Source organism: Malaya genurostris, chromosome 3 (assembly GCF_030247185.1).
Source record: "Malaya genurostris strain Urasoe2022 chromosome 3, Malgen_1.1, whole genome shotgun sequence".
Taxonomy (NCBI): domain Eukaryota; kingdom Metazoa; phylum Arthropoda; class Insecta; order Diptera; family Culicidae; genus Malaya; species Malaya genurostris.
In genome coordinates this window covers 247,602,247-247,628,073 of record NC_080572.1, presented here as the reverse complement: position 1 = coordinate 247,628,073, position 25,827 = coordinate 247,602,247, and the positions used below count along the sequence as shown (strand labels likewise).

Sequence of the window (25,827 nt, the reverse complement as noted above, 5' to 3'; positions counted from 1 at the left end):
TTATAGAAGAGCTCGACAATGAGTGATTTCTCCTCAAAAAAATTGGTAGAAATGATTTTCAGTGTGGACAACAGTCACATTAATTATTACTCTTCCAATTCTTAGCAAAGAAAGTTATAAATAAAATGTACAATATTCAATCTTCAACGTTGCTTGTGGTTTTTATTTTTCAACATTTGCACCATGCGGTAAACGTTAAAGTGTATTAAAAATACATATATTCCACATATTAAAGTATGCACAGGAATTGTAAGTAACTTTAAAATATTGGCATAAAAACTATCTTTCTGAGCGTGTTTCGGGATTAGGTCAATTGAAAAAAAATACGAGTTTGGCACCACTGTTAATCGTTTTGCTCGACTGTATTTTGGTGAGTGACCTTAGCACCGTGAGTAGAAATGAGTGAATGCAATGAAATGTAAATTAGTTCAATTCAGATTTAGAGAATAAATTATTATGATAGGTGATGCAAATCTTCGATGTCACTTCCCAGTAAGGAGTTTCAAAATCGTTCGGATGCTGTATTGATTCAAAATTGAACGACTCTTAAACGGTAAATGGCTTCCTACTGGGTTACTCCATAAAATGAAGCGCTATCTGGGATCGAATTCTAATTATCAGTTGAACAATTTTGTTTGAATCAAATGGTTTCTGACTCTTTTTTTATATAGACTGTTAATAAAACAAAAAGCTTTTACTTATGAACAATATTATCATATGTATCTAGAACATAAGGACAGAGTTTTGAATTGCAGCACATGGTATTTAAACGATATGTGTCTATTTGAAATTCTTATCAATTGTCTTTATGCACATTTAATATTGAATAGAAAGTTTTATAAATCACATTTCACTCATTTTCACGAAGAACATTTTTATATTCCGTGTCTTTTCGAAAAATAAATGTAACAAAAATTATTGTCTGAAGCGTAAAAGTGCTTAACAGTTTATACTGAGCTGCTGAGTCTCGTCAGCAGTTAAAAATAAACTGCTATCGTACCGATAAATCGAAGACGAGCTAAATTTGCCCCATTTTCCTAAGAATAATTTTGTGAGAAAACTACATACACATATGTATATGAATGGCTTAGGTAATCACCATCACTACAATGCTCCAGGCCAAATCCAGTTAGATTTAAAATTTAATTTTTGTTTAGTAATAAAATGTTTGTATTCAGTACCGTTCGCCAAGGATGGTTTCAAAATGAATTGAGGATGTGATATTTTGCAAGAAAATCGAACAAACTCGTGCTATATTTGGAAGCTGAATAACAATTTTGGAATACTATATATTTAACCATAAAAACATCTGTCCCATTTTCTTCTCATAATAATATGTTACAAAACGTTACAATTAAACTTTACATTAGTTTTCGCTAGTTTGTTTCTTACCACCATTATTTTCCACCATTTCTTTCTGCAAAACATTTTTCTCTGTGTAATTTCCCGTCGTAATTTGATAAAGATTGATTTTGTCGTGGCATTTATTTTTGCCATTCTACATGTTCGGCCAAATTACGCAATTTGGGCGTCAATGGTTGTTTGAATTGTTATTTAAAATAGCTTTGGTTGATTCTACAATTGTCTTCAGTTGTTTTTTCTTCTGGGTTGGTAGTTAGCAAGTTTGAGTTAGTTAAAAAGTGAGTTTCATATTCCAACTTTTCTAAGGTACCTCCTAGCCAATTGCCTTATTCTATTTTACTGTCAACGAATTCAGTGTTAACAGACCTCAGCACAAACCAGTCTAGTGGGGACAAAATTCGATTAGTTTTCTGTAGGAAAATATATCTGAGAAAACATTGTTCGCTCAATTTAGGAATAAAAAATCCTCGAGATGTGACTGCTGTATATTAGTGAATACGAGGCAAAATAGTAAAATATTTCTTCACTTGTATTTTAATACGGTTCTGATTCAAATGTTGGAAATGCTCGGTATTAAATTCGTATTTTTCCGCTACTCTGGCTACAAATGGATTTTTGAAAGGTGATGTTTTAATCGTGGCAATATGAGTCAGAAAGATGTATTTTTATTTTATTTCACACATGTAAACTTATTCAAATTCAGTCAAAGCTTTTTCGATGAATTGGGAAAAATGTTAGAGTAATTTGTTACTGTTTTTATTACGCGACAGGATAGAACTCAGTATAAGTTTAGTATTTCTTGTTCTTTTCTCTTGGAACGAACCGAAGTTTTTTATTTCCCAGAAATTTACACTAAACGAATCATTTAGTGGAATGGTTTCAAAACATCACTTAGTTTTTTCCTGTTTTGAAATTTTGATTTTGATTTGATTTGTTGGGAGATTTTAGCATGTTTCATCAGACATTGATTTTTTTTCATCCTTTTGTTTCTGAGTCATATGACTCTGAACATGACGTGAACAATTTGTGAAATATAAAAATCGAGCTAAGAAGAATTAATGTTAAGGAAAATGAAAGATACGAACATTGGTTAGGGTGAAAACTATCCACTCGTCGTTTTGGCTACCTTGGCAGCCATGGGTATCAGACCAGATTCAATGACAGCTGTCAATGTAAAACTGACATAAAATATTCGCCCGTCATCTAATAACCCGCGCAGTATTTTCTCTGACTGTTTTCGCTGCACATGTTGGCGAGATGAATGCAGCATTTTTCGTAGCAAGTGCTGATATGAATCTGGTCTCGTTAGTAGTTAAAAATTTAAAATTTCTAACAAGTATCAAAAAGAGAAATAGTTTAAATACGATATGTTGATCGGGATATCAAGTTCGGTAGATGGACTTTGATAAGAAGAATTTTCTAGTTCGTTAGCGATCTGTCTGAATCTAATACGATTTCAGTTATATTTGTTACATAGACAGGAAGAAACTAAGTTTGATTAGAGTTGTGGTCACTAACATTCTATCGTTACCTATCGTTTCTGACCCATAGTGCACACTCCTAGGACAATTATTTCAAGAGCTCAGTGCAAGAGTGGCTCACCCACTTTTACTCTATTTGAAATAACACTTTTAACGGAACTGTCCATTTTTTAATGAAAAAGCACTCAAAATAGTCAAAATAAGCTCCTCTCTGTCTAAGAAACTCAGTACTTTTCTAAACATAAGTTCTATCAGTAAGACTATCTTTTCGTATGATTCTGCTGTGAATGGTTAGCAGTTATTGTCTACCGCAAAATATCAATAAATTGTGAAAAATCATTAGATAGCTTTTCGATATGATCGTTTGAAAATTATCATTCAATTTTTATCGTCTGTATCAAAAACAAAAAACAATCTGTTTTTCAACGAAGGCCACACGGATATATTCTGACCCGGTGCTCATATAGTTGGTTATAATCAAAATGAAGTATATATTCATACCTAATATGTTAAAGAATGGAATAATCTTTAAAATTCTGAGACACGGTATACTTCATTTTGATTACATCCAGAAATATGTACACCGGTCCAAAATATATTAGAGTGTCCAAAATACCTCCGTTATCCTAATGCAACAAAATTCCTACATTTTCGAAGAAAAGAAATAAAGCCATTGTTTTCTTAGAGGGGGAATAATTTATAACGCTTTCCCTCACACTAATATTCTTCTAGAGCATGGAAACAAAGACATCATATTAACAAGATATCCAGCTCTCACATTTCCCGAACAAATCATTGGCAACATCCTTTTTTGCGAGCATGTCGCCCCAGACGAGCCCGCATCGAATCTTATACATAGAAGTAGGGGAGAAAAATGTCAAATTCGTGCGCGCCGAAATAGCAGGGTTGCGCACCCATACAATTGACATGATACACTGAGCAAAATACCATAGTAACCGTAGCCTGTTTTCCATCGTCATTTCAACTATATGCTTAAATAGTAGCAACAATCATGATATATGACTATTCACCATCTGTATTGTATAAATTACTAGACAACAAAGACTACGACTTGACTAAACTATTTGTATTAATGACTTTTCTGGCATAGTCATCCTGACAATGGTAGTCATCTCAAATATAAGAACAAATAGTTAAAATCACAATTTCTAGTAAGGTGAAATTGCTCTCGAGCCTTGATATATGAGGAGCTAAATAGTTATCGCTACCATGTAAATATGTTCACAATATAATAATGTTACCATAAATAGATACATGGTTTAAAAGACGATTATGAAGTTTGAAAACACTATTCATGTAGTCCATATCAACAGAATTTATGTAGGAAGCACATTATCGTATAGTGTTTTTCAACCTACTATGTATTACATTTGTGCTGACTATACAAATTGTCAATGAACGGGTGTACTGTTATTGTCACATACAGTTACAATTTAGCAGAAAATTTCGAACATGGGTAACACATCAGTGATGGATTTGAACAAAATGTTCTATATTGTGACTGTGTACTTTGGTAGGTCTTACAGGTAGGTAAAGTTTGTAGCTAGTACTAGTTTCCGTCGTTGAAATTTAATTTTTCAACAATTTTCCGGCAACGGTTATGTTTTCCAGTGAAATCAACATCTCGTATACGGTTTATTATTCATTATCGGTCGCTGTAGAAACAACATCAAGCGATTGACGAAAAGGAAGATTATCATTTGATTCCCGGATTCAATTCGCTCGAATCCGACGGAAAATCGCAGGTGGGCATCGAGGTTTGCATCTGGACTTGGCTAATAATTTCTTTCCTGCTGCCAATTCCTGCTTCAGGTAAAACTCCACCAGACAGAGCCTTGGATCAACTGATGCTATCAAGCAATGCTAAGCAATATTTCACCAGGTATATTATCATTTGATTTGATGCGAAAATAAAATAGAGTTTAATGAAATTATTTTGTTGTTCTTATTTTAGAATTTAAATTCATAAAACTTTTCAACATTAGCTCATGTTTTGCTGATCTTCAGCATTGTTGAATCAACCACTGCTTTTAGTTTCAAAATAACTAGAAGTGAAATGTCAAAAATACCATGACTCTGGTTATAGCAAAAACTACAATGTAAAAAAAATATTCGGTCATGGTTAAGCTAACCATCTCAATCGTATTAGTTATTCATACAATACACTGTTCATTATTACTATTCTAGAGCCGATACCATTCATAGTAAACATGAACTTGACTATTGTTGAAATCATCTGATTTCATAGTCGGCTGAAAACCACTATACGCTCATGGTCAAGTTGGCCCTCTATATAGTAACAGTTACCATACTATTTTTCTGAGTGTATGTTGAATGTGATGCCGTGCGATAGCGTTGCTGAACTGAAGATTGACTTCGCTTCAAGCTGACAGGGTCTGATGGAAACCAATACAAGTTTCGTTGCAGTTCGCCGTTTTCTTGCACTGTGCTCCCAGTTTTTCGGTGTGTGTGTTTCGATTTGATTGTTTATTGCAAATAAGATGATCATGCTGGTTGCCTATTACAATGGAAAAATATCACCTATATTTTTTTATTCATTTAATTCATACTTTGGCTTGTCTGCTTTCATGGTATCGTCCTCAACGTATTGGTAACTATAGGTAGCTCCTAGTTTATGTTGACACTTTGATCGCGATTCATTATTTTTTTTTCTTGTTTAAAATCTCTCCATTAATACAAGTGACATTTATTTTTAGGTAACATTTTTTTGGTTTACTATTTTTGGTAGTTTCATTGATTTTCTTATGAAAACGTCATTTCCACTTAACTACATGTCACACAATTACGTTTTCATAATATGTCTGCATGTTCCGCTTTTTTTAAACAATTTTTCTTACAAATGGCGCTACATTTTTTATCAATCGCCCCTGTGCTAATTGAGTATATAAATCGTTTTTTTTTTTGTGTGTGTGTTAAGTTTATTAACCTTAGATTTGCACCCTAAAAGAAACCAAATGTCCCCTGGCCACATGAACTCCGTGTACTCCTAGAATTGTCTCAGACAAGTAGATGTGATCGCGCGATACAAAAATTTTCCGACATTCGCATTAAAAAGACCATTGTGACCACTGAGCTGTATTCGTCTTTTTGGTTTGATCCTGTAAGTTTCGAATACTGGCGGTAACAGTCTCCTTTTCGTACTAGGTTTTAAGTTGATCAGTATATAATAATAAAACGATCCATTTGATTGCTAACGGTTATCTAAGCCGATTCAGTTTAGTTTTTCTTTTAAATATTATTTTTAGAACATTATTTTGTCGTCGTAACAAACTAGTTTCTGCCTTTTGTTTTTTTCCTTCAAATGCGTACTATATGCTAGCATATTGAGCTTTTCTAACGGGGGATTTTTGGGTTGGTTTGGTATGCTCTTTACGAACGGGATTTATTTTGCAAGTTCAGCAGGAATTCGCTTGCTTGTGATTCAGTGAACTTTTTCTTTGTCATTGGATTTATTCTTTTCGACATGAGTGTAAATTTTCAAAGTATACTAAACAGTTTCCCCATTAAGACGGAAAGTTTTATTTGAAGATGAGTGAAATGAATAACATTTTCAGCTCTAGTATAGTTTCAAATATGTTACAATAACTGATTACCGATAATTGTAGGACTTTATGGCGATAGATCCAGCCAGTCAGCGATCGCTAAACCACTATTTCTTTTTTCATTTTTAATCGATCCGAGTTGGATTCGGTTGTTGTATCAGATTCGGAATCCATTTGGAATTATCTGGGACGCTGCTTCAAATGACCAACGACACATATTCTACCGGAAATGGAATGCATCGCATCCCCAGCAGTAACCTGTGTTGTATAAACAAGTTTATGAAGGGTTGCAGGGGACTAAACTTACTTACGAGGGATTACGCAGGAAAAGTTCAACAGGGACTAAAAAAGTTTGAAATGGAACGTGTGGGATTAGATGGGATTATTTCGGATTAGATGAGTTAATTTTTCTGAGTTAGTCCAGAGTTTAAATTGATTTGCCACTTGGATTAACCCGTCCTGATTACAAGTTTAAATGAAAGAGAACCGTCGAAAACAAAGAAGCGGAATCTTCTAGCAAGTGGATTTGATTTTTCTGAACGTGTATTTCGCGTTGCGCGTCGCACATATTAATACACGTAAAGTCAGAAATGCCCATTATTTGATTTCTTTTTACTTAATTTTAGTTGTTTTTCATCTTTTCTGGCATTCTGGTTCTTTCCATTGTTGCCAAAACACAACGAGCAAAACCACCAAACAGCGAGAGTTTCGTCGACGAATGGCGTTCAATAAGTTAAGATTAATTAAATTGCAGTTCGCTTTTCCATCTCATCCAAGTCAGTCGATAAAAGTAAACCGCTTACGTTCGGAACAGAAGAAACCAAGTACAGTATTGTGTAGTGAACAATAGAACGACCTCGAAATGAGTGAACCAAACGAACAAAAGCTACCGCCGACACGAAAGAATGCAATTGTTGTTGACTTCAGGCAGTGCAAAAATCGACCTTCGATACGCGAACTTGCAGGTTTGCTTGAGGAGCAAATGCATCTTGACATTACACGTGTGCATTTAATTCAATGCAATAAGACAAATAATGTTGTTTACATCCAGTTTTATGCACAATTCGATGCAATTCAATTCGCAAAAGACAATAACAATGTGCACTATGTGGAGCACGAAAACATTAAGTACAACATTCCAGTATATATGAAAGATATATAAATATATGCTATATAAATGCGTGTGCATGGTCTTCCCTCAGGTGTCATCGATCCTTATATTCGCAAAACTATGTCCCAATACGAAGAGATTCTCTCCATCGAAACAGAAAAGTGGAAGAATTTTTTCCCGGGTATTCTAAATGGCGTACGTTTCTTACGCATGCGCTTGAAGAGGCCTATATCTTCTTATGTGACTTTCGATCAGGATACAAGAATCCCGTGCAAATCACTTGTTACCTATGACAATCATATGGCCACATGTAAATATTTCCAAAAAGCTGTTCACTACGGTAAGCCATGTGATAAACTGGACAAGGAGACAACTACACCAAAGGACAACGGTGCTTTCTTCACACCAATCCCAAGCAACCCCAGTACACATGTGATAGCCACCAACCCCTCAACGAAACCATCAGTATCTTCTATAGATCAAAGTACACCAGCTGCAGTTAACAACTTACTCAACGGCTATGAAATAAGTAACGATTGTTCCGCCAATAACAGTGATGCCGAACCAATTGACGGGAGCGTTAATAGCGAACCCCTGCTCCCCCTTCATTCGCTAGATAACAGCGAAAGCGCCTCTTATCCAACGAAAAAAAATACAACAAGATCTGTCAAAAAAAATTTTTTTTATTGTAAAACGGCCGCGTTAAGCAAAAGAGCCTGAGAAAATTTGGAAAATTTGAAACTGTTCTAATAAATAAAATTGAAACTGATTGCTGAAGGGGTTGGGTAATGCATTTTCACTCGACAGCTGATTTCGGAGTGCTCCCCCGATTGACACTAACATTATAAATTTCAATGAATTTTTGATCACTTGACGAATGTGTAACAGTATGGCGACTTACGCCCTATTATTACCTCCAGCTAGAAGAATGTACGATGATGAGAAACTGAGCCGAGCTGGTGACTGACATTAGCAAGAGCGGGAAACATAAAGCAAAGCCTTGGTATTACATTCCTGTATTGGAATTTGACCTTCTGTTTCAATAGACTTCGCAGCCGATTCAGAGTGTACAGAACCATTGCATGGCTGGTGGTACGATTCTACGGACACTACGATTCCTTCCAGGTCGGGGCAAACATACTTGCAGCAAATCAAAGGGGCCTGTTGGTCAGCGAAGTTGGTCTCAGTTTCTCTCGCTTACTCTTGCTGCGGCCTAAGGCAGTTGTTTTTGTAGATTCCCAGTAAATTAGAACAGTTTATGTTGGAATTCTAGGAAGAACTTGAAGATCTAAATTTAAATGTTCAGATATATGGAATTTGCTTTTCGAATTGAATAAAAAACAGTACGAAACCGGAGAAGAAAAGAAAATCGAATCGGCAACTTTTTCTAACTCAATTCCGACTAATGATGGTGTAAATTACAACTTGTAATGTCAATCGATTAATAACCCAGATAATCGAGTAATATTTTTTATTTTTTAAATTTTCGATTCGAAACTAATACTCTAAAATAACTAATATTATTAAAATAATCGAATAATTTGAAAACTTTAATAACAGTGCAAACTTTTTTGGGATGCATTGTTGTCGTATTCATTCAATCAGAAATGTGCTTTGCTGCCGACGACTTTGTCGCAAACGACGATTCATGATTAAATTATATACCAAACTGAACAAGTTTGACAATGACACAATACACGCGTGATCTGTCAAAAACAGTGTTGCCAAAAGATTCCAGCAAAAAAAATCACCCTTTAATATAAAATTAAATTTGTCAATTCAGACGGATTTTCGAGCACATCGATTGCCAAGGAAATTCATTTCCATTTGGATTTTATTCGGTATTTATTTCGAAGTGCACATATGGGACTCATAGAGTATAAAAAATATTCATAAAACTTGGATCATGATCGGAAACAATTTCCTCACGAGAAGAAAACATCCAGCGAAAGCCCTTCATTGGATCGTTGATCCAATTAATAGTCCAATGAGAAGGCATTTTTAAACGTACGTTTGCTGGTTCCGAAATAGAGCAATGAATAACGAGCATTATTTTCGTTCAACAAATTCGGTAAAAAGAGGTAATTTGTTGATTTTTTACTACTATTAGCATTACGGGAGGAATGCGGAAGTTTGTCGTTACTCTTTTTTTTTCCTCGATATAGAATACGTGTACTTCGAGTTGAGCAACAACAGATTTAACATAAACACCTTACCCGAGGTAAAAGCCAAACTCTACATGTATGCTAGAAGGCTGCGGTGCAGGTTATAAAATTGCTTACTCATGTAAAGTAAGCTAAGGTAAGATTAGCGGTTTATGTTGAACACATAAGTGGCGGAGCAGCTCAATATGAACTGTTCTGCCCTAACGAGCCGAAGACGAATCGCAAAAAAGTATGAGATTTAGAACTATGTCGGAACGGTGTTTTACCATTTTCAGAATAGTTTAAGGAACAATATAAGAATAATTTGATGCTAATTTTTTTTCCTTATCGTCAGCTAGCGATACAATCCTAAGACAAGACCTGACAACTGGCTTCTTATTCTTCCTTCCAAATCATCCTTCTCGTCATTTTCGCCCTGTGGAATAAATACCAACGTATCGGCTACAGTGTAGCCATATTTACAGATTTTTTAATAACTATATGCTAAGAAAAAACAATTATCAAAATTTAAATTTTTAGACTCGCTTTTTGATTTGAAATAAACATGAAAAATGTTTCGGAGAATGCGTTTTTTTTTATATGAATGCTTAAAAACAATTAATTGAGCTTTGATGACAAAACAAGAAATATCTCATGTTGGACGCAAAATCGAATCCATTGTTGACGTATTACCGGATCTTCTGGAAACCGGAAAAAGTCAAGTTTGGATAGAAATGCTTAGTGCGACCACAGTGTGCAACACAACAGTTCATTCTTCTCGTAAAATTAAACACACTTACGAGTTTATACCTACTAATTCAAAAAATCTCTTTTGGTTACACTTTAATTCACTAAAAAGAAAAACGGTGATTTTAATTACACAGTGCTGCTACTATAAACATTTATTACAAATGAGACTGAGAAAAAGTGAAACATTCTATGCAAATTTTCATTTTCATTGGTGAGCTAAAATTATACATTTTAATAAACTTGTTTTCTGATTTTCTTTATACTTGTCTTCATTGCTCGCGTACCCTGCAAAAGTTGTTTCTTTTCACAATGTGCGGGTAGCAACATCAAAATCATCCAATCAGAAACTGGTCCATTTTGGAACAAAAGCCACCCCCCCCCCCCAAGTTGTCAGGTCTTGTCTTAGGTACAAACGTACTTAGGTTGTTTGCAATCTTATAGGTTATGAAGTTTTATCGATTGGCGATATAAGTACTACAGTTTTCCGTCATTAAGTTAATTAATATTTAACAGGATCGACGAACAAACTATAACTTTTTATTCTCTTCGAATCATCAGATACACACTTAAAAAATCCTGTGACTTTACATCTTATTATATACACATAAATGGAGCGTCGCAGCTCACGCAAATTTACGGGGAAGAACATTTAATATTGTGTCTAAAACTCCATGACATGAAATTCATTGAAATAAGAAAAATAGAATACTGATAGCAACCGCCGCGACTTGAACCAAGAATCATTGAATCGCAAGTACGTTTGTTAATCGACTGAGCCACAGAAGCATGCATCTGCTTAGCTGGTAAAAGGTGCATTTAAATTCATACAGTCGCACCTGCTAGTAGAACGCAAGTTACAGTCGAAACCAGTAAAATTCAAGCTCATCTAACATTAAGTCATTACAAATAAAATTTTCCGTCATTTGACAAATTAGGTCTTTATGAATTACATCGTATGACGGATTAAGTCACCTGTAAAATTCAATTTTTTTGAAGTGTAGATATCATCAAATAGTATATATCTAAAGCACCATTCAATGTGCTAAATAAAAACAACTCATTTCCAGTACATGTTTTCGTTCACCTCAATCTAATCTATGAAGACTAATGCTGGGTGTAGAATCGAGCAAAACAATACTAGCTCGAAGATACAATCTTCGAGTACCGAAACGAAATCCTTATCGTCATAATATATTCATAGCAGTAAGATCCACAAAGTATCTAATGTAATGTAGTACACATTTATACCTAATATGTTAGCGAATGGAATAATCTTTAAAAATTCTGAGACACGATGTACTTCATTTTTGTAACATCTAGAAATAAGATGGTACGATGGTTCAAAATATATTCGAGTGACCAAATTACCTCCGTTACCCTACTGTCAGACTATGATTACCAGCGGATAAAAATTACATTCTGAATCGCGTACCAAATTGTAAACAAGTCCCGTCAGGATGGATCCAGAATAGATTTCGCCACAAATGAAGCACCATTCCGAACAAAAGTGTAACCTTCGAACGAGCCTCGAACGCCCTGCGAGATCATGGTGTGAGCTGAAGTAGTAGGCCATGAAGACACATGAAGAAGCGTGGAGAGAGCAAAATTTGTTAGGTTCGTCTTTTGTGTTAGCACTCTGCCTCTCCCCACCCAGTCACGTCGACACGGTTAAGCCGAGGACTCAAGGCCGTCGAAAGGCAAATAACAAACATTAGGATGTACTAGCGGAAGAAGGAAAATAGGACTATAAAATCTCCGACGACGAGAAGCTGCGTGGAAATCCGAAAGATGCAACAGGTTTTTATCAACGCTCGTGGGCTCTTCGACATGAAACGTAATGCAACTGGTGCCATCGTTTTCCCTTTTTCTTTTCGTACTATGGGAGGATGGGAGACTGAAGCGTTAGATTTCCGTTGCCCGAAAATATGCCGTCATCTGCCGGAGGCATGTTTACTCTAGGATAGCATCGTTCGTGTGTTACCTCTATTTGGTTGGCATCATAAGGTTGTATCGTTTTTTGATGGCACAATCCAGGTGCTGACAAGATGGCTCCTGGTAACGAATAGAAACCATCAATGGGTTTCAAAGTCGGGCAGGAACAATTTTGAATGGGCACAGAATATTACTGGCATTGCCGGGGGGAAGTTTTTCGATACATATAAGAGATCGTGCGTTTTCAAAAAGAGCTTAAAATATAGACAGCTTTTTCGAACTTTCCCATTTTTGTTGTGACACATTCTGTCCTTGAACGGGGCAAAATGATGGAATTTACACAACCTACAAATAACGGGATTAGGCATTACGGGATAAATCAACGATTTTTCCATTCAAAGAATTACCAATAGTTTTCTACAACCTTAGCTCAGCATTCGGGAAATATCTTGATCCCATATCAAACAAACCAAAAAAAAAACTTTGCTATTTCGGGTTTGCGTTTGGTTTTGTATGAATCGGTGTGCAACATGGTCATTGTTTGGTTCAAACGCACAATATTGTTTTCCTATCATTTGTTTTGTAGTATCTTAGCAACTCATAATGGATGACGTCTATCTAATCTCGCCACATCACCTTGAAACCGTAGATACTGGGCTTCGATGTTGATGATTCTGCTCGAACCCATGAGTGCTTGGGATTGTCGTACGAGATTCATTTTTCATCCCCAGTCACAGTACGTTGCGACAAGCCATTTCTATTATATATTTTAGAGAGCAATTTCCTGAAAAAGCGCCTCTCAAAATATTTTTCTTTAAATGTATTCGGCACTCTATCGTTTTTTCTCTAAATTTTCCGCCGGTTCTAACGTTTGGATTTACAAAAATGAACAAAAATTGTCATTTTTTCATGGGTTTACCTTCACTCCCACTGACGAAACTACCTATGCAACATCAATCATAGTAACTCATGAATCAGCAGACAAAATTTGACAGCTCTATCAATCGAACTCTAACCGGGATGGCAAAAACAATGAATCAACAACATGTATTGATACTGTTTTGATCTGAATTTGGATATGGAATATCCAAATAGTTTTATCAAAACATTTTTTTCATGCAGCTCATTTTTGCTACAAGCATAGGCAGATTCAATAGGTTCCAGATTAATTCCTATATCCCACGAAACTGTGAAACGCTTTCGTCGTTTATTCGATAACATTTTCGAAACCTACAGTATCAGCAACAATACCTTTGAATATGATCATTACCTTATTTTGCAGCATTCAAATAAACTAAAGTTTCTCGAAATCGGCTGAGTTTTTTCCTGAGCAAACAGTGTGGTTTGTCAGTTACGTCATTTATACGATTTTATATTAAGTATCGGAAGTATTTCACATGCCCTATTTAAACTTGATCTTTGACCACACTGTAGCTTCAAAAGAGGCTCAAGTTTGTTCCAATCGGTTTAGCCATCTCTGAGAAATCGAAGCTGTTCGCCTTCCAAATCCGATCAATGGCCTGATTGTGGTTTTCAAACGAGTTTCAGAATGCGTAACTCTGTTCAGTCATCTCCGTGAAAATTGAGCGGATAGGGAAAAAGTGTTTCGTTGGTTACGTCACTCTTAGAGTTATATCTATGGAACCGGGAGTGTCAGCTTTTTGATCTTCAGGCTTGGTCAATGACTCAGTAGTCGCATTCAAACGAATTTAAGATTTTTGGAAACGGTTTAGCTGAGAAAATTTGGCCGTAGTTAGAAAAAGAGATTTGCCTGTTACATTGCTTCTACAACTATATATTCAGAAGCTAAAGTTCCTGTCATTTGTCTTTCGAACTTGATTAAAAGACATAATAGTAGATTTTAAATATGTCTGAGATGGAACAGAATAAATAAGAAATACCGATCAAAAGGCGGTTTTCTACCGTTTTTATATCTTTTCTTTAGAGAAAGACTAAAAGCCTCAGAGAATTTTTGACTAGCATTTGAAACAACAACACGTGAAATTCGAACCAAAAAAATATTTTCTTTATTCACTTAGTGGTGTGATAATGCCTTCCATTCAAACAGTTTCGTTAAAACATAATTTTTTCAATGAGATAATTACTGTTGTAAATTTGGGCTGGTTTTCGACACACATTCATTCAGATTGATTCGGTTGGTTCACAAAAATGGGCTACAGCGCTTAAGTCGCATATCCGATAACATTCTCAAAACCAAAAGTATCATTTGAACATAATCATTGGTTACTTTCTGAAAAATGTGTTGATTTGTCGGTTACGTCACTTATAAGATTATATTTTCGAGACTGCAATTTGATCAATGGTGCAATAGTAGCCTTCAAACGAACCTGGGCGGTTCAGTCATCTCTGAAAAATTTGACAAATCACACCTGAATCGTGTCTTGTCATTGTTTGGTCTGGATTATGGGCCGGTGGCATCATCGGGCTTCTTCAATGACGACGATTGGCGGAACGATGACGATTTTTTGCCCCAAATGGAAGAATGGACATGCCTGACATGTGATTTAAACAAGACGGTGCCACATCCCACACGGCACGCGAAATAATTACCAAATTGATAGCCGCCTTCGGTGAATAGTTTAACTCACGTTCTGGCCGTCTAGATCATGTGATTTAACGTCTTTGGACTGTTTCCTGAGTGGCTCATGTCTACAAGGATGAACGAGCAGCGATTGACGCACTGGATGCCAATATTGAAACATTTATTCGTGAAATAACGGCTGATATGTTGGAGAGAGTGTGCCAAAATTGGACCTTGGGCATGAGCTATTTAAATTGGAGCCGCGGCCAACATTTGCATGAAATCATTTCAAACATTAAATTATATTGATTGTTCTATCGATTCCAATCAAAAGTTCATAAATTTTTTAAAATTTTATTAGAATCACATACTATACCTCTTAAGAAAGCACCCCTTATCTTCCAAACCCAAAGGGACAGCTATTTCAATTTCAAACTTAATTTACATCTCGAGATTAGCTATCAAACGGGCCTAAGCTTGTGAAAATCAGTTGAGTCATCTCAAGCGAAATTCACCGGAAAAGAAAAGTTGCGTTTTGTCGTTTATGTCACTTATAGCATTAACATATACCACTGGAACCGGAAGTGACAGCTAATTGATCGTCGAACTTGATTAAAAGCCCAAAAGTAGATTACAAACAAGCCTAAGCTCGTTACAATCAACTCAGCCATCTCCGAGAAAATTGAGCGGACTCGTTTTATTGGTTACGTCTCTTATACCATTATATCTCCAGAAGTAGAAGTGACAGCCAATTGATCTTCTAAGTTAATTCACAACCCAATAGTAGTTTTCAAATATGAGCCTAGGCTTGTTGAAATCAGTACTGACACTTTCGAAAAAAATGAACCGTGATAAAAAAAAACGTTTTGTCGGTTACGTCACTCAAACCGTTTCATCTCTGGAATCGCAAATGACAGTCAATTAATCTTCGAACTTGATTCTCATCCTAGAAGTAGTTTTCAAATGAACATAAGATTGCTTAAATCGGTTCAGCCATCTCCGAGAAAAGTGGAGGGATTTTTTTTCGGAAAGGTGCATATACATACACACACAGCCATTTTCTGATCTGAGTCGAATGGTATTTAACACTAGCGGGTCTCTGTATTTCCGATCATAAGTCGAGTTTTCCAGTAATTTTGTTCCCTTTCTATAGAAAATGGCAAAAAATTGATTCCAGATGGCTTAGAAAACTGAAGTTATCTCGGAATTTGTTTTTGAAAAAATATCGTGACAACATTGATATTATTGGTGTGGATCGAAGAGCTGTGGAAGAGGCTTTTGTACCTTTAATAACACAGAAAGAAATTATGAATTTTACAGGTGACATAATTCTTCAAACGATATGAGTTAGTAAAGTTAGTAAAGAAGAGAATGGAGAATGGTGCAGACGAATGAATTACGAGCTGTACCAATTATACAAATATGCGGACATTAGAAGGCTTATAAAACACGGCAAACACCAGTGAGCTGGATATGTAGTAAGAACCCGGAAGAGAGAATGGCCGTGATGCTCAGTAGAGACCCTGGGAGAGGTCACCGATTGTGGGGTAGGCCTCGCATTTGCTGAGTGTGCGCAATCAAAGAAGATGCTTGCGCATCGGGAATATAAAGCTACTGGAAATCTACAATTCGTTCGGTTATTTTCCGGAGACGGGATGTGCATCATTAAAGTAAAGTAAGTGAAAGAAAGTAGTGATTTTGATTTTGGACACATAAAGCGTTCAGAAAGGCCGAGAATTTTTGAAGACGGGTAAACGGGTAGCGTTGGGAGTACGAATCGAAATCGATAAACGGTGATGAGTTCGATTAAGTATCGTATTGTCATTTGTGACGAAAAGTGGAATCATATCTGTAATAATTCTTGACGTGAAAAAAACGAAAGCTAGTGAACGTAAAATGTTCACTGAGTTTTCGTTTGAGCTGGGCGTTGATGCAGATCACCAGACCGCATTAGTTTACCATCACGACAACGCTTGATCACATGTTGCATGGTTCGATCAAAAACTCTTTGGATAATTGTGGATGCAAAATTCTACCTCACACTCTGCATTTTGTAGACTTTGTACCTACCTTCTGATCAAAATTGACCTGGACTGGTCCGTTGAAACCGCGCACGTAAACCCGATCGGTAAATTTATTTCCCTAGATTTGTACAACCTTCTTTGACATTCCTGTTAAGTGTGAGCGGGATATGTCAATTAATGTGTGTCTGGTAGCTGTTTGTTCACGACACGAAAAATTTTTACTATGAAGGAAAATGAACAACAATGTTACTTGAAAACTTGAGTTTGAAATGGAATTACTCTATCGAGAACGCAAGTTTGGTTGATACTTTGGGGATGAAACGCGTTGATACTAAGCTCGTATCGAAAGAACTGAATTTTTTGCATGATTTTGACCAGTGCTGTAAAATTTCATTCAATTCAATTGAAATTGAATGTGTGCACACACTGACGAGCACTCTACTGCAGTAAACTTCACATTCTGACACACAACCTTCGCAGTCGCACCGAATGGGCATCATTCCGTCATTCATTTTTAACCACCGTCAGTTTATCTCTTGAAGTAACAAAATATCTCTTACAATTGATTAAGAGAGTGTCCTTTGAAGTGAGGTTCACTACCCACAGTGAAAACAAGGAAGATAATGAAACAGGTACACTATTTGGCACTACAAACTGAGCAAGCAAAACTCCAAGTGACTAGGTACGGTTATTCAATTGATGATGAATTCTGGGAGCTTCGGCAACAAAAGTAAAATGAATGGGAAGGGATATGCTGACAGTCAACGGCCATAAATTTCATTTTCATCTAATAATATTCGATTGAAATCATGTTTTACCGCACTGATTGTGACTGCATGTTTGGCCAAACCCGTAACGAAAGTCATTGCTCAGCCACCGTATTCGCCAGATTTGGCCCCCTGTGACTTTTTCCTATTTCCAAAACTAAAATATCCATTCCGGGGAACGCGTCATGACTCGATTGAGGACATAAAAAGTAATTCGCTGAAGGAACTGAAGGCCACCTCGGCCGAGGCCTATGGTAAGTGTATGGAAAATGGGGTTGACCGCTGTATCGGTTCAAAAGGAACCTATTTTGCAGGCGATAATAAGGAAATATACTAAAATAAAAAAAAATCGATTCAGTCCAGATCAATTTTGATCAGAAGTTATGTGGCTATGGTTACGATTCTACTGATACTAAAAATCCTTCCAGATTGGGACTCGACGATATGACAACTGGCTTGGCGAATTATGGTCTCAGCCATCGACCCGGGAGGTTAGAAAGGGTTGCGATTTGTTATTGGGCTCAAAGGATACGAAGTGTTGGGATGCTTCATCGGAAAGTTCTTCAATCTTAAGCTCAAACGGAAAACGATATAAAATCAAACATTCTGCATTGTTCAAATTTGCTTCAAGATTATGCTGTCTTAGGGAAACCTCCTAGCACCACACCGCAGGCTCATAATTCTTTTCAAATATCGGCTGTTATTTGCATTAGGCAAACCACAATCTGTCAATGTATATCGTTTGCATTGGTCATCATTCATCGTCGGTGCGTAACACATGCGGAGAATTTTCATTCTACAAGACGATGCATGTCCATCGGCTTTGCAATTGCCATTCCTGACGTCATGCTGCATTTTCTACTCGAGAGAGCATCCCCCACCGTAGGCCCACCGCACAGCGTACAGCCCTCAGTGCCCATGGTGCACATATTTGCTGGCTGCTGGCGGCGAATTGGAACAACCCTGACCGCTCTTTTGAGGTTACCATGCTCCTCAGCCATAAGCTCGTTATCGAGGGTTGAATAAGCTTTCTGTTTCGCTAGTCGACGACGAAACTGATGAAGGATATTTTACTCTTTTGGGGGCCTTCGGCCATCGAGGCACGTTCAATTGCAAGCAACTAGTTACGACAGGAAGGGAGCTAAATATTTGTGATCTTCATGACTAACAGTTGTGGACAGCTATCAAATACAACGAACGATCTTAAGGGAATTCACTTTGATCTACACTCATCTCGATTTATACTCTAATGAAGGGTGAATATTAAACTAACAAATATTTTGTTAAAATTTGTTAACAAAATCCGTCTACTTTTCATCTATAACAACCGGTTTTTAATACAATGACTGCTAACATCGCTTCTGCAGTTTAATCTGAACACTACACAAAGTTGGAAAAAACAGGAAAGATATTTTTGTTTGTTTTTTTCTAAATAGTAAAAAGGGTACGCGGAAATGTAAACTCTGTATCGATCAGTTAATAACGACTAAGCTACCTTCACAACAGATGCTTTTCTATCATAAACCACATCATACACGTATTTTTCGTGGTATTTAATTGTTTTCTTTTGTTACTAAAAATAATAATCTTTGGTACTCTATCAAGAGACACACTGTCTTTCCTTAGGAAAAATATACGCCGCAGTGTCTGCTCCGCTACATTACCATAAGAGAATTTTTGTTCCGGCTCACGTAAACATGACCGTACTAATCAAACTGGCGATTCCCGGACCATCTGCGCGATTGCGTTCCGTTATCCTTGGCTTGGCCGAACTGCCGACGCCGTCTAAATCTAGAATTTTAAAATTAAACAATCGGCCATCATTTATTCTACGCATGTAAGTTGGAATAAATAGTGATGGGCGAATGCAAATTATCTCCCAATTTTCCGCCCTGTCTGCCAGTCGATGTCGGTTTTTGTGGCACCAGCTTCTGCGTCCGGTTGACTAGCTGGTGTGTGCGTGTCGGTTTACCGTTGGATGTTATTTTAATTGAATTTCGCGTCGAAATTCGAAATTAATTGTAAATAGCCTATTTTCCCTTGAAGGGCCGCTTCGCTGTTGTCTGCTTTGTCCAAGTAGAGGTTAGAAAAAAAAAATCCAAAGGATCCTCTCTGTGCAAATCGACGTCGCGTCGGGTTGAGCAGGTTAGTTAGTAGCTGATTTGGTTCTCCGCATACCAAACCGAGCTGGTTGGTGGTGGTGGTGGTGGTCCACGTTGCCACTACAAACAATAGCACGGGTGACGGTGATCGACGACGGCAGGAGAGATGAGACTGAGCAAAAAACGTTATGGAATTTCGTCACCGCCACCGCCCGACATCAGCCGATTGTACTCGGTGTAGTTCTTTATCATCCTGGCCCGGTCGAGTGACTCCCGCATGAGTCGTTCATTTTCCTGGCGAACTGTAACGAAAGGAGATCGGAGGAAAATTGATTACTGTCATGAGCATAATCTATCATCAATATGTGTCGAGTAACGATGATGCAAAATTCTTCCTAATTAGTACGCTTGCGTCACATGAGTTCACTCATCGGTGGCATGCATGGAACCATGGAGATAAATGCGACGATGTATCGCACCGATATGGGCGCTCAGCTGGCCCGTGTTGTCACGGAGAGAAACGTCTAATTTTGAAATGAATCAAATTCTTCGGGCCGACGAAGGAAATTAATTTGATCTCCCCAGATAATTGGTAATAGGCTTAAATTCCGTTGCCTTTCTGCCAATTTATAAGGATTTTGTATCAATTTATAACGATTTATAAATCTGCACTGTGAATTCGAGATATCTTCCTCAAACATTTATTTGTCAAATTATTTGACTTTCACTGAGTTGAAAGAAGTTGATTTAGGACTATTTCAAATCTGCTTTCAATGTTCAGTTAACATTTTGGTTCACCATTCAGTGTCGTGATAATAACGGTATATGTTGTTACTAATGAAGCCGTAAAGAGCTGCTAAGTTGTGTTTCTCAGGAAAAGAAATTGGTAGCGAATATTTTTTGTCGAGAGTTTTGGAGCATTAGAGAAAGGAGCTTATTATTATCTACTCTTCCGACCCATTGGATCCTGTAATGTGTAACTGAGCATGTCTATCAATTAATGAGTTGTCGCACTAAACACAAAAAGTGTCATCGTGCTTTTTAATCTTTTACAATAAAAAAACGCCTAATATACCTAACAGTGAGATGATACCTTCTATTTTACCAATCCGCATGTGGTTTTTGCGTGAATATTCTTCGATGTTTTAATTTTTCATGAAATTATTTTAATGACCGTCGTTTTGAATGACAGTTTGAAATTTCAATTACCTTGTTAATTTGGAACTGCAAGACGAATCGAGGATAGAAATTGTTTGAAACCATAAAATAATTCTGTGAAGCTATAAACGTGTGGAAATCGATTAAGGATTCCACAGGGGAGTCACAGTGAGTTCCACTGGCTTTTTGGTTATTTTGGTGAGGAATTCAGGGATCAAAAAGCAAAGCCAATGCATTACATTCCTTTTGTAGAATTTGGCTTTTATGTTTCAACAGACTTCGCAGGCGATTCTTAGCGTACAAAATCATTGAATGGCTAGTACTACGATCCTACTTACACTAAGAATCCTTTCAGCATAAGTTTTGGGAATAGTTTTGAGCTCAATGACGGATTGAATTTTAAAAAAACTCATCACCCTGTAATTCAAGAATTGGCAGTCGGAATCGGATGAACTTCATAAACTGGTTCTTGGGTATATCAGTTGAGAGAGGCGTGCAGGTGGGAAATTATGGAGTTGTATATCATTCCCCTAGTTCAAGCGATCGCCAGTTTCTAGAAATTTTAGAAAACTGCTAGGAAATTTTTGTAGATTTTAGTAAGCTTAATATTAGTGCGGGAGATTTCAACAATGATTGGCTGAGTGATCAGAGTTCGAATAACTTGAAACAGTTAGCTGAATTCTTCAGTTTCAAACAAACTGTGAATGAATTTACAAGAATTTCGAGATATAGCAGAACTTTGATAGATCACGTATATTTTAATTTTGACGGAGTTTATTCGTGTGTGGAGACCGATTGCAAGATTTCAGATCACTAGACAATTGCAATTTCCATAACTAGTACCCCTACAGATGAAAATTAAATGTTAGAAAAAATATTCAACGCAAGCCATGTCACGACTTGTGTCAAGAAACTTGTATTGACTGGAAATTTGGATCGTAGGGCATCTATTCTTTTCTTATGGACTAATAAATTAGTAATTGAAAAGTACGTTAGTTTGAACAGCTCGAGTAGCTGAACCTCTCAAGATTAAAAAGAGATAGAGGGATAAACAGTACAAGAGGTTCTGCAGAACTAACAATATGGAAGTCACTGGCGTGCTTATACCAATGCACGAAACATTTATTCCCGGCCCTGAAGAAGACTAGATATGAATATGTTCAGAGGAAGATCGATTAAAATTCAGAAAAACAGCATGGAGTTTTGAAAAATTCTTAAACAATTACTAAAACCTACACATAGCTCAGCAAAAACATTAACATTTAATGGTATAGAAGAGCACTCAGAGCATGTGATACCAGATACCGACAATGTCAACTCAAAAGTGATACAAGATTGCTTTCATGTTATCGGTCACGATCTGCTGAACTTGGTAAATTAATCGTTATACACGGGGCACGTACCAAAACTTTGGAAAGAATCGCTGGTGGTTCCTATCCCCAAGGTTACTGGAACGGATAAAGCCGAGGAGTACCGTCCCATTAACATATTGCACACGTTGGAAAAATTTTTGGAATTTGTTGTTAAAGATCAGCTGATTAACTATTTAAACTAACAACAGTTTAACAGTTTGCTAATGGAAGTCACTCTTGCGAAACCGCTTTAAACCTGGTTTTAGCAAAATGGAAGGAGAAAATCGAGATTCAACACTGCAAAGTAATCTTTGCAATGTTCTTGGATCTCAAACGCGCTTCCGAAACAATTTCTAGACCTATACTGTTACAAACACTACAACGCTTTGGTATCGAAGAAGTGGCATATAAGTGGTTTGAAAGCTATTTGTTGATGGAACCCAGAGAACTGTTTTCAACGATGTTGTGTCTAGTTTCCAGGGTAATTCACTTGGTGTGCCACAGGGTAGTGTTTTCGGACCGATTTTGTCCATTATGTACATAAATGGCATGAAGCGACTTTTACGGTTTTGTGAAAACAATTTGTTTGCTGACGATACTGTTCTGTTCATTACAGCTAAGGATTTGGATGAAGCGGTTGCATATTTGAACGAAGATCTATATTCTCTGGCTCTGTGGTTAAAATTCGAACAGTTAGAACGGAATGTCGCAAAAACTAAATATATGGTTATTTCTTCTTCAAGCAATGGACATGAGGCCAATATTGAAATTGATGGAGAGATTATTGATCGCGTTAGAGAGTTGAAGTATCTTGGAGTCATAATTGATGAAAAGCTAACATTCAAATCCCACGTTAACAACGCCATCAAGAAGGTTGCCAAAAAGTACGGTGTATTTTGCCGCCTAAAAAATAATTTAAATTCTCCTGTATAATTCAATAATCTCTCCTCACATTGACTTCTGCTCATCGATTCTGTTCCTTGCTAACAACACGCAAATATTGAGACAACAGCGATTGCAAAATAGGGTCATGTGATTGATTTTAAAATGTAATAGATATACTTCCTCTAATATTCTATTGAAAGCATTACAGTGGCTTTCAGTGAAACAGAGAGTAGCTTTTTATCAGCCAGATCGCAAAACTCGTCATTTCCCGGGTAGGAAATTTTCTTGAATGACCCTGGATAGTAAGCCGGAAATATTTGCATGTTTTCTTGTTCTCAGTTGTACTTTAGAAGGAGAATGTATACATGCTGGATTAACCAGATCGTTTTATATTTAGTTAACTGGTTAAAATATGGGATGCAATATTTATTATCATTTAGATAAATCGTTCAAATTTTGGGGTACATCGTAAAATTTTGGGGTACATTCCGGAGTCTAAGTTTATTCGGTCATCGATTAGTAAAATCTGCAAACCCGAGAAACCCGAATAATTTATGTGAAATTAAGGTTTTTACTCTAATCACCCTGTATCTCCGGAACCAGAAATAGGATCTGATTAGAAGCAAGAAGTATTTAAGGAATCCTAAGACATCTGATTTGAATCTCATGTGGAAAAACTAGGTTATGCCATCTCCGATAAAATTGAGTGAATATTTTTGTCACACACATTTGCTGAAATCGACGAATCATCCTGCTTGTATAGGAAGAAAAGTTGCTTGAGCAAAAATATCGATAACTCTGTAAAAAAGGAAGTAATTTAAGAATCTATATTTTGTTGAATAGCTACTATCGAGTGAAATCTAAGTCTTAAAACATATTTTGATTACAAGGACTATTATGTTGGATATTGCCAACCTTGAATAAAATAATAAACTTTCTTTGGGTATGAACTAACATAACCTTTTCAATTTGTAAACAGTTATGTCAAGTTAAAAAGTTTTTTTTATTAGCATCGTCGCACTGAATGATTAAACACACTTTACCTTAAAGTTCTGGAACCGGAGGTCGGATCCGGATGAATTTAAACAGCAACCCATGAGACTATAGGAACCTTAATTTGAGCCTAGGTTTGTGGAAATCGATCAAAACATCTCTGAGAATTGAGTGAGTGAGTCTCGTTTTAGAGTTGTTGATCACTATTTCCGGTACTTGTGGAACCGGGAACTGGGAACCAGTACAGCTGAAGTCGGTTCGTTTAGTAAGTAACTTATATAGCCTACAAATTAAATCAGTTTTTAGCATAATCTAGAAGCATTACACTTTTTTTGCATCGTCGCTCTATATGACGGTCTACTATTTTAAACCCTCTTTTACTCTATGAAAGTATGATGAAATTTAATGGCAACCTATGGGACTATGAGATTTTATATTTGAGCCTAAGTTTGTGAAAATCGGTCAAGTCATCTCTGAAAAAATGAGCATTATTTGACACATGTTCACACAGTCAGTTTTGCATTTGCAGTGATTGCATAAACTTTCTATGTGAGAAAGACAATAAGTGTACTTTTATAGAAAAGCATCGTAATTATAATTTTGTGATAATATTAATAAGTAGGTACAAATTGAATGAAAGATTGAAAGATTTACATATTTTTCACCTGAAAAATATAGATGTAAATGTGGCAACCCTGGACGTTATACGAAATTGAACAAAGCACGCTGCGAATGGAGTAAAGCCGCTTGTGTTTTCTTTTTCAGTATCGCACGTACCGACGCGTACCAGTTTTGCATCGTCATTTTGAATGACGATTTGAATATTTTGTCACTCATCGCCGTTTAATTTCGGATGTGGAAGTCAGATCAGGATGAAATTGCACAGTATGTGAGTTTCAATTTTGGAGCTCTTCTTCATTATTATCGGTGCTTTCGGAAGCGGAAACCAGGGACTAGTAGTCCAAAAATAGGTTTACATATCCACCAAGTAACAAGATCGACTAACAATTTGATTTTACCAGTAGATTTTATAAAAAAATGCACCTCGTTTCGCCATCACTTGTGAAAAACTTCTCATGAAATTGAAATTTATTCACTTATCACGCTGTAATATCGGAACCGGAAGTCGGATCTGGATCAACTTTTCCGCGGCTTTTCAAAGAATTTCAAAATTTTTCATTTGCATCTTTGTTTGTGAAAATCGGTTAAGAAATTTCCTAGAAAATTGAAAATTGATTTTCCCATAGATTTGCATATATTACCTTGTAATTCCGGAACCGGAAGTCAGATAGAGATAAAATTCAATAGCAACTTATGAGACCATGAGACCTTCATTTGAATCTTAATTTGTGAAAATCGGTTCAGCCAGCTCGGATAAAATCACAGACATACATGCATACACACACTCGGTCCTACGTTCAAAATTCGGTTTTCATAGTGATTGCATAATAGAAAGGTTATGGCAAAAAGTTATTCTGCGTTATTATTCTGTGTCTGCGTTTCATCGTAAAATTCATAGTCAACATGAATATGAATTACAGTAACTTCTTTGTTTCTCGATCTAGTTGAATATGAGGGTGCCAATAAAAAAGGGTCATCTCTAATTTCGTTAAGCAGAAATGCATTCGGAAATTTCATGT

The 25,827-nt window shown here is 36.6% G+C and overlaps 1 protein-coding gene across 6 annotated transcripts in view; it reads right to left on the bottom strand.

The window, feature by feature from the left end:
* Positions 1-1,252: 1,252 nt before the first annotated feature.
* The window catches only part of LOC131434911 (uncharacterized), a 435,240-nt gene continuing 410,665 nt past the window's right edge, over positions 1,253-25,827 (bottom strand). For all 6 annotated transcript variants that reach the window (XM_058602177.1, XM_058602175.1, XM_058602176.1 and 3 more), the window contains one exon: positions 1,253-20,101. In XM_058602177.1, coding sequence (XP_058458160.1) covers positions 19,986-20,101 — 116 coding nt within the window. In that variant the 3' untranslated portion in view covers positions 1,253-19,985. The remainder of the gene's footprint in view (positions 20,102-25,827) is intronic.